At 48.8% G+C, this 11,524-nt stretch overlaps 1 protein-coding gene across 2 annotated transcripts in view; it reads right to left on the bottom strand.

Moving 5' to 3' along the window:
* Positions 1-3,354: 3,354 nt before the first annotated feature.
* AGXT (alanine--glyoxylate and serine--pyruvate aminotransferase) overlaps positions 3,355-11,524 on the bottom strand; it is a 22,283-nt gene continuing 14,113 nt past the window's right edge. The window contains exons 7-12 of one of the 2 annotated variants that reach the window (XR_003570326.1): positions 11,013-11,108; positions 9,783-9,852; positions 7,488-7,583; positions 5,368-5,496; positions 4,486-4,742; positions 3,785-3,864 (exon numbers count right to left, since the gene is read on the bottom strand). Coding sequence is in view for 1 of the 2 variants with exons in the window: in XM_027875691.1 (XP_027731492.1) it covers positions 3,757-3,864; positions 5,368-5,496; positions 7,488-7,583; positions 9,783-9,852; positions 11,013-11,108 (499 nt within the window). In the remaining variant the exon portion in view is untranslated. Of the gene's footprint in view, positions 3,865-4,485; positions 4,743-5,367; positions 5,497-7,487; positions 7,584-9,782; positions 9,853-11,012; positions 11,109-11,524 lie in introns of both variants that reach the window. The other variant, XM_027875691.1, reaches the window with a different exon arrangement.

Raw genomic sequence — 11,524 nt, 5'->3', positions numbered from 1 at the left:
TTGCTCTGGGGCTGATGTCATGAAACGTATCCTTCATTCACTAATTGGGGAAGACCGTGGTAGAGACCCTTAGAGGAAGCTAGAGAGCAAGGCTGGCACAGGTAAGAGCTCATCCACCTAATGGCCTGCTGCCAAGGCATGATGAAACTCGTGTCATTCTTGCCCACTAGGTGCTAGGCCTGGTTGTTTCTGGGAGTTAGTAGTGGAGAGAGTGCTAGACCTGTAGTCAGGAAGACTTGTGTTCAAATTCTGCCTCAGACACTAGCTATGTGACCCTGGACAAGCCCCTTTCAGCCTCAATTTCCTAATATGTAAAATGAGGACAATAATTGCACCTGCATCATAGGGTTGTTAGGAGGATCAATGAGATATGTAAAGAGCTATCTGAATCTTAGATATGATTTTTATCATTACTGTTTCTGTACTGTTAAAAGACTGAAAATATTGCCATTGACTCTATATTTGTTCCTGCCTTGTCCCAGTTATGGCTCTGTGCCGAGCATGGCAAATGTGGGAAAAGAGTCACGGGTGAAGAAAAGACAGCTCCAGGGAGAGGCAATGGGTCAAAATCCTGTCTCTTGACTGCTCTGTCTAATGACAAGGAGGATGATGGAAGGTGGTAGTGAGAATTCCCATTAATATCACACTTTAAAGTTTAAAAACAACCATCTAAAATTGCCCTCTAAGCAGATGCAAGGCAGAGGTAGTTATCCTCATTTTATAGACAAACAAACTGAGTGATTTCCCAGAGTCACGTGGGACTGAAAGCCAGCTCTGCTAATGCCACATCTGCTGGGACAAAGAGGCAGGGGCTGCCAGACCCAAGGCTCCTCGGCTAGCCTGAGGTCAGCCCTCCTCAGCAGTCACCAAGCCTGACCCACTCAGAACCCACCAAATCCTCCCACAGACAAGCAGATGCCTAGGAAAGGGAGATGGGGCCAGCCCCTGGATTTCTGGGGCAAATTTCAGGAGAATGGAGTCAGATGCGGGCTCCTTCAGCACTATCTCATTAGAGACAAGGTCCTGCAGCTAACCCCTCCAGTAGCAAGGACACAGGGCCAGGTCCGAGAAGACGCACTAAGAGTTTAATATACTGGGCTTTGCAGGTGCAGGGGCTTCTGATTAGAAAGGATATTGCTTCTCTAAATCAAGGCTGCAAGCGTGGGCGTTGGCCACCCAGCGGGGGGTTTTGTTTTTGTGTTTGGTGTGTGTGTGGGGGTAGGTATTATAGTGTTTTCTCTGCTGATTCTAGCCCAGTCACAGACTCGATCACTACACATTATTCTGAATTACAGGTTGCATCGAAGGATTAGAGTAACCACTCCTTAGTAACCACACTGTTGGAGGACTGGTTTAACGGCTGCTTTAAAAACTAAGGCATATCTTCCTCTTGTAGTTGTAGGTGTAAGGACTCAGCCCAGAATGTCTATGAAAGAGAGTGAGAAGTGAAGTGGCGTGGCCAAGGTCACACAGTGTGCAAGCCCAGGTTATCGGACTCAATTCCCCAAACTCTCCGACTGATCAATAAAGAGGGATTGTTTGGCCACCTTTTCATTTCCAAATTCATTCAACTTTTCAATCGCAGCCCAGAAATCTGAGGTTGAATGACTCTTGCTCAAATGAAGCAATCGGATTGGCCCAATTGTTATTTCCAGGTGGGAGGCTGCCTGCTCCAACCTGACCGTGAGTCACAAGCCCCTCGCTTGTACCCCCAGCAAGTGGTCATCCAGCCTTCACTTGGAGACCTCCAGGGAAGGGGAACCCACGGCCCCTTGGGCAGTCAGCCTGTCCTGCTTGGGACGGCTCTCAGAGTCAGGAAGGTTTTTCCGACTTCTCTGCAGTGTCCACAGCTCCTGCCTCTGCCCTCTGGGGCTGAATGAAGTGAGTCCAATGCCCCTTTGGCCAAAATAGTCTTACTAATTCTTAAAGATGGCCCTCATATTTCCTGAGTCTTCTCTGGTGAAACGTGCCCTGTTCCTTCAAATGACTCTTTTATGGCAAAAACTCAGGGTCCTTCACCATCCTAGCTCTCCTCTTCCAGGCACTCTACAGATTAGTAATACCCTTTCACAAATGTAGTACCTAGAACCAAACCCATCCTCCACATGTGCTCAGACCAGGGACTCCCTACCCACATCTCCACTCCCAGCCCTTGCTGATGAGCTCGGTTCTTTCCCCCACCCCCATCAAGTCTCCCCAGCTCTCGCCTACCCCCCTACTCCCTCCCCTCCCATCTCCAGTTCCTAGTCTATGGAGCTGACGGTTTGAAGTTGGGTGGGTGGTGAAGAGAGCCTGCTGATTTCAAAAGTAAATAAAACCAGAAAGGGTGATTTTCTCATTCATAAAATGAGAATTTGACAGGCAAACTGTCATAGTGGAGTGAGGTCTGGCCTGAAAGTCAGAAAGACCTGCCTCTGACTCGGCCTGACTGGGGGACCCCAGACAAGTTACTTAGAAGCTTCCTGGGGCACTGAGAAGTTAAGCCACTAAGTGACAGAAGAACGGCCAACCTGCGTTAGAGGAGGGCATTTCCACATCGGGAGTTAATTTTTTGACAATGATGAAATCATAAAACTAGAGCAAAATGAGAATGGGTTTTGAGTTTCATGGAGTTTTAAGGTTTGCAAAGCACTCTCCACAGGTTGCTCATTGATCTTCACCACAAGCATGGAAGGGAGGTGCTATGATCATCTCCATTTGAGAGATGAGGAGCTGAGGTAGACTTAAGTCACTTAGCTACCCCAATCCCAAAGTGAGAAAGAGTGTCAGGAGGGATTTGAACCCAGGTTTTCCTAACTCCAAATCCAATGTCTTATCCAATACGCCTCTGTGCTGTCTGATGGAGGGGCAATGGATGGCGCCGTTGCTGAGATGGGAATAAAGTTAGCGGTAAAGTGTATGTGTGTGTCTGTGTGTGTGTGTGCGCGCATGCGCACACATGCGCTCGCACTCTTGGGTTGGTCCCTGTTAACTTAGTCTGCTCAAAATCCTTGACTCAAGGTTCTCAACACTATTGAGTCCTCCCAGTAAACCTTCCTGTGCTCTCCATTCATTCTGGCCTTTACCATTGTGTGTGTAAGAAAACAGAGATTGATGAATTTCAGTTTCCATAGGCTAATACGGCAATTTGTCAGACAAGCCCTTGATGGGCTTCTTGTGGTGTGTGTAGTCCCAGACTGGGAGCCCTGCTCGCCACTCTGGGCTCAGCATTCGTTGAAAGCACTTTGGTGCTGTTCTCAAGTTTCTCGGATTTCCTTAGGGTCCTTCTAGGGGGCCTTGATGGCTGTCGTACCATGACTTTGCTTAGTCTTCTTTGTGGGGAGGACGGGGCTGCAAGGAGAAAGGGACAGAAAGGCCAGGGCAGACCAAACAGGTTCTTTAATTAAAGAAAGACATAGGCACGGCATTGGGCTGACCCCAATTTCCCAGCCCCAGAAAACCCTCAAGACATCAGAAGCTGCAAAGGCCATTTCCCAGAAGTGTGGGGCTATGAGCTCTATAGAAAAGAAACCTAGGGATGATTGGCCTGTATGAGGAAGAGGCATCACCAGAACAAAGGGAGGACCTACAAGGAGGCCGGGGAGCAGAGAGAGGGCCCCCAAGCCCCATTACTTCACCTGCTCTCATCCTTTTTCAAGAGCGTGTTCCCCCTTCCTTCTCTGGCCCTGCTCCTTCAGATTCTCACCCACTCCCAGCCCAATCAAGTTCAGGTTCAGCTTATTTCAGATGAGGAGGTGGGGGAGGGGGCTGGACCCGCTACAGCTTGCTCTTGGGACAGTGCCGCAGGGCGTCCTTCAGGGCCAGGATGACGCGGTCCACGCTGGCTTTGGTGGCATTGCACCCGAGGAGACCAATCCTCAGCACCTGCGATGGGCGAGAGCACCAGAACACACAGTCACACGTGTGGTGTGGCAGCTCCAGGCAAAGGTCAGCCTTCCCAGTGGAGGTCTGGCTGACCATCCAGGCTTATTTATGGCACCGCTCTCTTTTCTGCACTGAGCATTTCAGTCAAACTGACCAATTTGCCAATACTCAAACTTAGCATCGAAGTTCCAGCTCAGAGAAGGAGTAGAGTTCTGCACTGGGAGTCAGGAAGATCTGATGTCAAATTCCTAGCTGAAAGACCTTGGGAAAGTCATTTGTCTGTTCTGAGCCTCAGTTTCTTCATCTGTAAAATAAGGACTATATGATTCTGGCTTTCAATCCATGCCTTTGACCAGGCTGAACCCCATGCCTGGGATAATATTACCTATTTACTTCCGCCTCTTAGAACCCCTACCTTCCTTCCAGGCTCACTTCATGGGACCTCCCTGAGGCAGCCTGTAGAGTCCCTATAGCTCCAACTGTTTGAAACTTCTTTCCTTACATCAAGCCTCAATTTCCTGCTGTGCCTTTTTGTCTGTTCTATCTCATCACTGCTTTACTGGGCTTGAGGTCCACTAAGACACTCAGCCCTTTTTCAGACACAAGGCTGCTTAGCCATACCTCTCCCTCCTTGCTGCGTCTTCAAACCCCAGCTGCATTGAGAGTCTGTGGAGATTCATTATATCCTAGATCAACTTGTTTATTTGACTCTTTGTCGTCCCCCCAAGGAAATGACCAGGTCCAGGAAGGCAGCTGTCATGACCTGCTCCTTTGATATTTCGCCCCATGGAAGGCACGGAGTAAGAGAATAAATCCTTGGTACTTCACCTCACTGAGTGTCAGTTTCCTCATCTGTGAAGTGGGGATAATAATAGCACCTACCGTGTAAATGAGATAACATATGTTAAGTGCTTCAGAAATCTTGAAGCGCTAGATAGACGCCAACTATTATTGCTGTTGTTATTTTTGTTACTGGATACATCCCAGAGCAGAATGGAATGTAGAAGGTAGTAGTTTCTGCCTGCAGGCAGAATGTGGATAACTTCTTGCTGGTGGTGCTGAAGGGCATTCTTGCTCAGGTATGAGTTGGTCCAGATGACCTTAGAGGTCCTATCCAACTTTGAGATTCTGTGACTCTGTAGATGAACACATCTTACCACACATGTACAACACACACACACAGAAGTCACAGACATCTGGAGTTCTCCCCTACTTCAACATGAAACCATAGATCACGGGATTATAGGTTAGAGCCAGAAGAACTCTAGAGTTCAAGCTTCTCATTTTATAGAGGAGGAGACCAAGGCCCAGAGAATGGAGGTGCCTAGGCAGTAAGTGGTAGGGTCCAGGTTTGGACCCAGTTGCCCTGACCCCAGATCCAAAACTCTCCACCGTACTGCGGCGGAGGGGTTGGAGGCTGCCTGGAGCGTACATAGACATGGAGCCCAAGGAGCTCCGTGGCCGGGTCTCTGGACCCCGTCTGTCCTGCCTCCCCAAATTTACCAGGCCAGCAGAAGGTCCCAGGCCTCCAACGATCTCAATGTCATGTTTCTTCCAGAGGTAGGTGGTGATGTTCTTCCAGTTGTATCCCTGAGGAACAGCCACTGTAGTGACCGTGGGTAACCTCGCCTTCTGGAAAACAAGACCACATACCGGTGCTCATGGGGTCCATCCTGACATCTCTAGCAGATCAGAAGGGAGTCATTTAGGCCTGGATTTTCCAGGGTGATCCTCCTCTGGGCCTACTGAGGCCAGAACGGTGGGTGACCAGCGACTCAGGGTCTCGTGTCCAACAGCACCAAAGGAATTAACTTTCAAAGATGAATTCAGTTGGTGGGAAAAGAGCCTGACCCTCGGGGCAGTGGAGGGAGAGATTCCAGGACACTGACCCACGGTGGGGGTGGACAGACTGGGACATTGTCAGGCTGCTGCTGGAGAGGTTGTTACCTGGAAAGGAGCAAGGCAGAACTAGGCTTCAGGGGAGCTCCCCTGGGGGACTTCTGTCAGGGAACTGTCAGTTTGTTTTAACTAGATCCCCTTGCTAATGAGCTGCTAAGTTTGGTTGCTGTATTTCTAAATTTGCTGTGTGGTTAATTTCTACTTTTCTGCATTTCTAAATTTCAGTGCCTGACGCACAGCTCTGGTGACCAATCCTAGTTACTGTTCTAGCCGAAAGTACTTTTCACAGATTCTCAGCTTGACTGCCTATGGATAAATGACTTGGCATTGACCGCATGAAACTCCTAGGCTAGGAAAGGTGGCTGGGCCTATGATTTCACCAGTCCAGGGAACTCCTCGTGAGGAAAGTCTTTCTACTAATGCAAGTCAGTACTTTCTTAGAGCAAGTTGGAGTCTTGTAGTGATAGAGAGCTCTGACAGGTTTGCCCGCTCAGGGTCACACACCTGCTGGATGGACATGAGGCCTTCTGTCTTCTCCTGAGGCCTCGCCAGATTAAAATGTAATTGGGGAGTATTTAATGAAATATATTTAAAAATACAATAAAACAGGTAATGCTGTATTTGAAAACTGCGTTAATATGCAGCCTCCAGGGACCCTTAGGAGCAGATTAGTGACCTCCAGTTTCTCCCCGAGTTTGACAGCCCTGGGATGGACGGGACCCAGACCCTCCTGGCTTCTGCGTCTACTTGGCTATAGCTGCTGCTGCTGTTGCCAATAACAAGACTTCATATGGTGCTTTTGGGGTTTGCAAATTGACTTATTTCTTTATACGCTTCCTTTCTTTTCTTTTTTCTTAAGACTGGGTGTCCTCATCTCCCAGAGGCTGGCTGCTCACGCCTGGCCCCTGCCCCTGCTGATTGGCATGGGACTCTCCCCCTGCTCCATTTCAGACCGGGACAGGTTTGTCCCTTCTGGAAGCTGTCCCCATTCCTTCCCTCTGCCCCCTCCCAGGGCCATTCCCTCCATCCCCACACTGAGGCCAGATAATGCAGCCACGTGGTCAGCTCAGCTCACTGCAGCCCGGAATTCTCGAGATTAAATGACCCACCAGCCTCAGCTTCCCTCAAGGCAGGGAGTACAGGCAGGCTCTCTGCCTGCCACCAGGCCTGGCTCTCTGTCCCCTTGCAAAGAGAGGCAGGCCAGTGCTAGGGATGATGTGAGGACATCATCATAACAGAGATGACCGTGTCTGGAATTTCACAGGGTTTTTACTGTTTGTAAGCCCTGGAAGGGTGCAGGATTTTGGACAACTGAGGCAGATTAATCCCCGACATGCCTGCGAGGCAAGTCACTGACCTAGGCTCCTATAGCTGGTGTCTGAAGCAGGATTCTAACCCAGGGCTTCCTGCCTCCAAGCCCGGCACTCCATCCATCCACTGAGAGGAAGTCGGGGCGCCAGGATCCAAGCCTGTCTCCTCTGGCTCCACTAACCTGCCCGTTTTCCAAAGGCCTGTGTCCAGATCCTACCCACCCCTCCCTGGGCTGGAAGCCCCTCCAGGGCAAGACCCAGGTTTCTTTTCCTTGTTATGTTCTTTCCACAGCCCTGAGCTCAGGCCCCAATCTTTGTGCATGTCAGCGGCATCTGAACCCAGAGCTGCAGTGGGTGAGAGCTCTCCCGCCCTGCAGGGGCTCGCCTGCCAGAGCCCCAGCCCTCCAGCCTCACCGGCTCCTTCACAAAGAGCTGGAGGCCCAGCTTCTGAAGCTCCCTGTGCAGGTATTCCGTGGCTTCTTGATGTTTCTTCCAGCTCTTCTCCAGGCCCTGAACAAAGAAAAGGAGATCTTGACTGTCAGCGGCTGTGGAGAAGGAGCGCTGCTACGGGGGAGGGAAAGGAAACCCCACAGAAATGTGAAGAGGAAAGATGAGGACTTCCCAGGTGCGATAGCTGGAGATCCCGTAGTCACAGTGGACCCCAGGATCCTTACGGGTCTAACAGGGAGAAAGGAGACTGAGAAAAAGGAGAGAGACATGGAGGAAAAGGAAGGAGTGAGAGGAAGAGAAGACAATGAGAATGTATTTAAAGCCAGAAAGGACCTCGGGGGCCATCCGGGCCAATGCCTCATTTTACAGATGAGTAAACTGAGGCCCAGAAAAGTGAAGGGAAAGAAGCGGATTGGCGCCTGGGCCCTTGGGCTCTGAATTCAGCACTTCTTCCACTGTCTCCCCCAAGACAAGAGAAGATGGAGGTGGCTGGCCGTGTCCCTCCCAATCTCCCTTCCCTTCTCATCAAGGCAGCCCTCTGGGGTAGCCTGTGGGAGCACTGATATGTTCACCCTTCTAGGGATCCTTCCCTGTCGCCTCAGCAGCAGCCCAAGCAAGCCATTCTACAAGCGCCCTGGCTCTGTGGGCCCCGGAGTGTGACCCTCTCCTCCACCAGGCAACGGGAGATCCAGCAATACCAGCCTAGGGTCCTCCACAGCCATCCTGAGCTGCTGCCCCCTCTTCCCAGAGCTCCCTCTCTTCACATCCGGGCTGCCTGAGCCACAAATAGTTCATGATTTATTTCTATGTGACTCTTAGCGACTTTTGAAAAATGTCCACTAATCCACGGGTGAGAGACATGGGGTCATAGACCAGGAAGAAGCTTGTGATCTTTGGGGGTAAATCCCTAAGCTAGAAGATTGTGTTCAGTTTGGCTCCATGCCTGGAGCGGGCTTGGAGAAGAACGTTTGAGGGGAAAATCCCATATTACAAAAATACCAGAATATAAAACCTGTGGATGCTGGCCACGCCCAGTCTTTAAACAAAAGAAATATGTTTGTGGAAGATTTTGCGAGGTCAAAGTCTGAATAAGAATAAACAGACTCAGCCTTGAGCAGAGACATTTCTGTCCATCCTCAGGAAGAGTTTCCTGTGGTCAGCCTTTGGTTGGTGTGAGGATGGGGAACTCTACGGGGCTTGGGAGCATACCCTTCACAGGAAGAGCTTAAAGGGGGATGGGCTGTGGGAAATACAACTTCTCAGAACTTTCTGGAGACTGCAGATGTCTCTCCATCATCTCTCTCTCTCTGCACGTCCTTCAGGAAGGCCTTGGTCATCAAACCAACCGTGGCTGTGCTCTGCTGCGTTAAGCCATGGGAACCCTTTGAGGCTCCCTCTACAGGCAGAGGATGATGGCAGTAACAACAATAGCTATTGATTAGAGAGCAAATTAAGATTTGCAAAATGTTTTCCATCTGTTATCTCATTTGATCCTCACAACACCTTAATGTTACTAATATCCTTGTTTTATAGATGAGGAAACTGAGGCAAAGAGAAACTAAGTTACTTGCTCAGGGTCATGTATCTAGAATTACCTGAGGTAGGGTTTGAACTCAGATCTGGTTGTTTCCTAGACCTGTGCTTTGCCCACTAAGCTAGGACCAGCAACACATCCCCCAAGCCTCCTCCTAGCCTTCGGAGTTCATCATATTGGTCCAAATCTATGCTTTTATCAGTTTAGGGAACTCCTGAGATCATCAAATGTTATAGTCTAACTTAGTAATTTTTTCAATTAATGAGCATTTATTTTCTTTCTCTTTTAACTCATCCCCATGGGGGGAAAGAGGGAGAAGAACCTTTGTAAGAAATATTCAGAGTCAAGCAAAACAAATTCCCCCATTGGCCACGTCCAAAAATGTGTGTCCTATTCTGTATACAACTGTTAAAATGTTAGAGAGCTTCCTAGGCACCTGGGAGGTTAATGACTTTCCCAGGACACACAGGACATTGAGGAGGACCCTGAGCCCGAGTGTTCCTGCCACAAAGGGCAGCTGCCTGCCCATCATACCACACTGCCTCTCCTGGTTACACATCCAGGGTTCATTTACTTTGGAATAGAATATAATCCAAATTCCCCCAGCAAAGCTCCAGGTGAACGAATCTACACAAAGAGGGTAAGGTTTCCACTGAGGCTTTCCTCCTCCTCTCTCTCGACCTTCCCCTCCTCAGTAGGGGCTGGGCTATGGAGAAAGTGCTCACCTCATCAGCTAACAGGGCCAAGCTCTCTCGAAGGGCAAAGAGGCTGATGATTGGGATGGTGTGATGATACCTGAAAGACATCGGGTGACATGGAATTCAGGGGCTGCGCAGGCGATGGCAGCAGGACTGACCCAGCCTCAGAGGGGGCAAGAGCCGCAGAACCTCGGAGCTGAAAGGGACCCCAGAGGTCAGTGCCTGATTAAGCCTCTCTACAACACAGTCCATGAATGGTCATTCAGTCTTTGCTTGAAGACCCCCGATGAGGGGAAACCCTCCCACCACCTGCTAAGGGGGTCCACTCACTCTTAAACAGCTCTGATTGTTAGGAGGCATTGGCTAACGCCAACCCTACATCTGCTTCTTCCCTGGAACTTGAGGAAGTTGAGCCAAATACCTCAGTGGTCCCTCTCGTGTCCAGCTCTAGGCTTCCATGACACTGCCTCATGTTCTACTGCCTGGGACCAAGCAGGACGAGGCAGAATCTCTCTTCCACCTGACAACCTTTCATGCTCTCAAAGCCAAATAGCATGCCCTGCCAAGTCTTCTCTTCTCCATGCTAAAATAACTATTTTTTGATCATAAAAATGTTACTTGGTTTACTGGAATTTTTAGTGAATTAAATGTTTTAAAATTTTTATTGGTTCTGATTTCTAATATGCTAAATATAAATAGACATAACTTTCTTAAATAAAAGCTCTTCAGGGTTCTCAATAATTTTTAAGTGCAAAAAGGGATCCTGAGGCCAAAAAATTTGAGAACCACTGTATTACAGAACACTATGAGGGCCACAATTGCCCCCAAATGTGGCATGTGTATGCCCTAAATGTGACCAAAAGCAATAGGATTTTTCAGCATATCTTTCTCTCTGTCTCTGTCTATCTATCTCTATCTCTGTCTCTGTCTCTGTCTCTGTTCCTGTCTCTGACTCTCTGTCTCTGCCTCTGTCTTTCTCTCTGTCTCTCTATTCTTTCAATGAGATCTCATTTTAGGGGTATACCCTAACTTTGGGGGCAGTCTAATTCAGGTCATTATTTGGAAAGGTGTGATTAGGTCAGGCTCCTCTTTGGAAACTTGTGTGTGACCTTGTCTGCTCTCCTGTAAACTGTGGGTCTATAAGGTCATTTCCAGTTTAAATTTGGTGAGTCTACTCTTGCTATCGGGGAGCATGGGAAGGGCTGGATTTCTAAGTGCAAATTCTTGCTATAGATACATAGAGACCGGAGTACTTACACTCTAGGATTGTTGTCACAACCCCAATAGTTGGCCAGCAACTTCATGTCCAAAACGAAAGATAAAGGCTTTGTCTTTCGATTAAAAATCTTACTTCTACGAAAAAGGAAAGAGAAAAGAAAACTCAACATTCGTCCTTTGCCCAGCACTCCAGGAAGGCTCCAAGCAGCCAGTTCCTAAATGTGGGTCTGTTGCTGATCCTTCCCTTTTAAAAAGAAAATTGCTTGGCCGATCCTGCTTCACAAGCAACGATAGAACATAATGACTCGGTACGTAGGAATGGAATTTGGTGCTGTCATCAAGTAAAACTCAGAACCAGGAAAAGCTGAGACACATTCGATGGGATGCCTAACCTTGATTCTGCTGCCTGGGAGTCACCAGGGATAAATGAAAAGCTAATCACAAGAATTATGATGATTTTGTTTGTTTACCCAATTTCTATTGGGGGAATTAGCTGGTGTGTGTGTGTGTGTGTGTGTGTGTGTGTGTGTGTGTGTGTGTGTGTGTGTGTG

The sequence above is a fragment of the Vombatus ursinus genome, unplaced genomic scaffold, assembly GCF_900497805.2.
Source record: "Vombatus ursinus unplaced genomic scaffold, bare-nosed wombat genome assembly UNPS02014810.1, whole genome shotgun sequence".
Lineage (NCBI taxonomy): Eukaryota > Metazoa > Chordata > Mammalia > Diprotodontia > Vombatidae > Vombatus > Vombatus ursinus.
The sequence above is the reverse complement of the archived record's forward strand: the minus strand, read 5'-3'. Positions and strand labels throughout refer to the sequence as shown.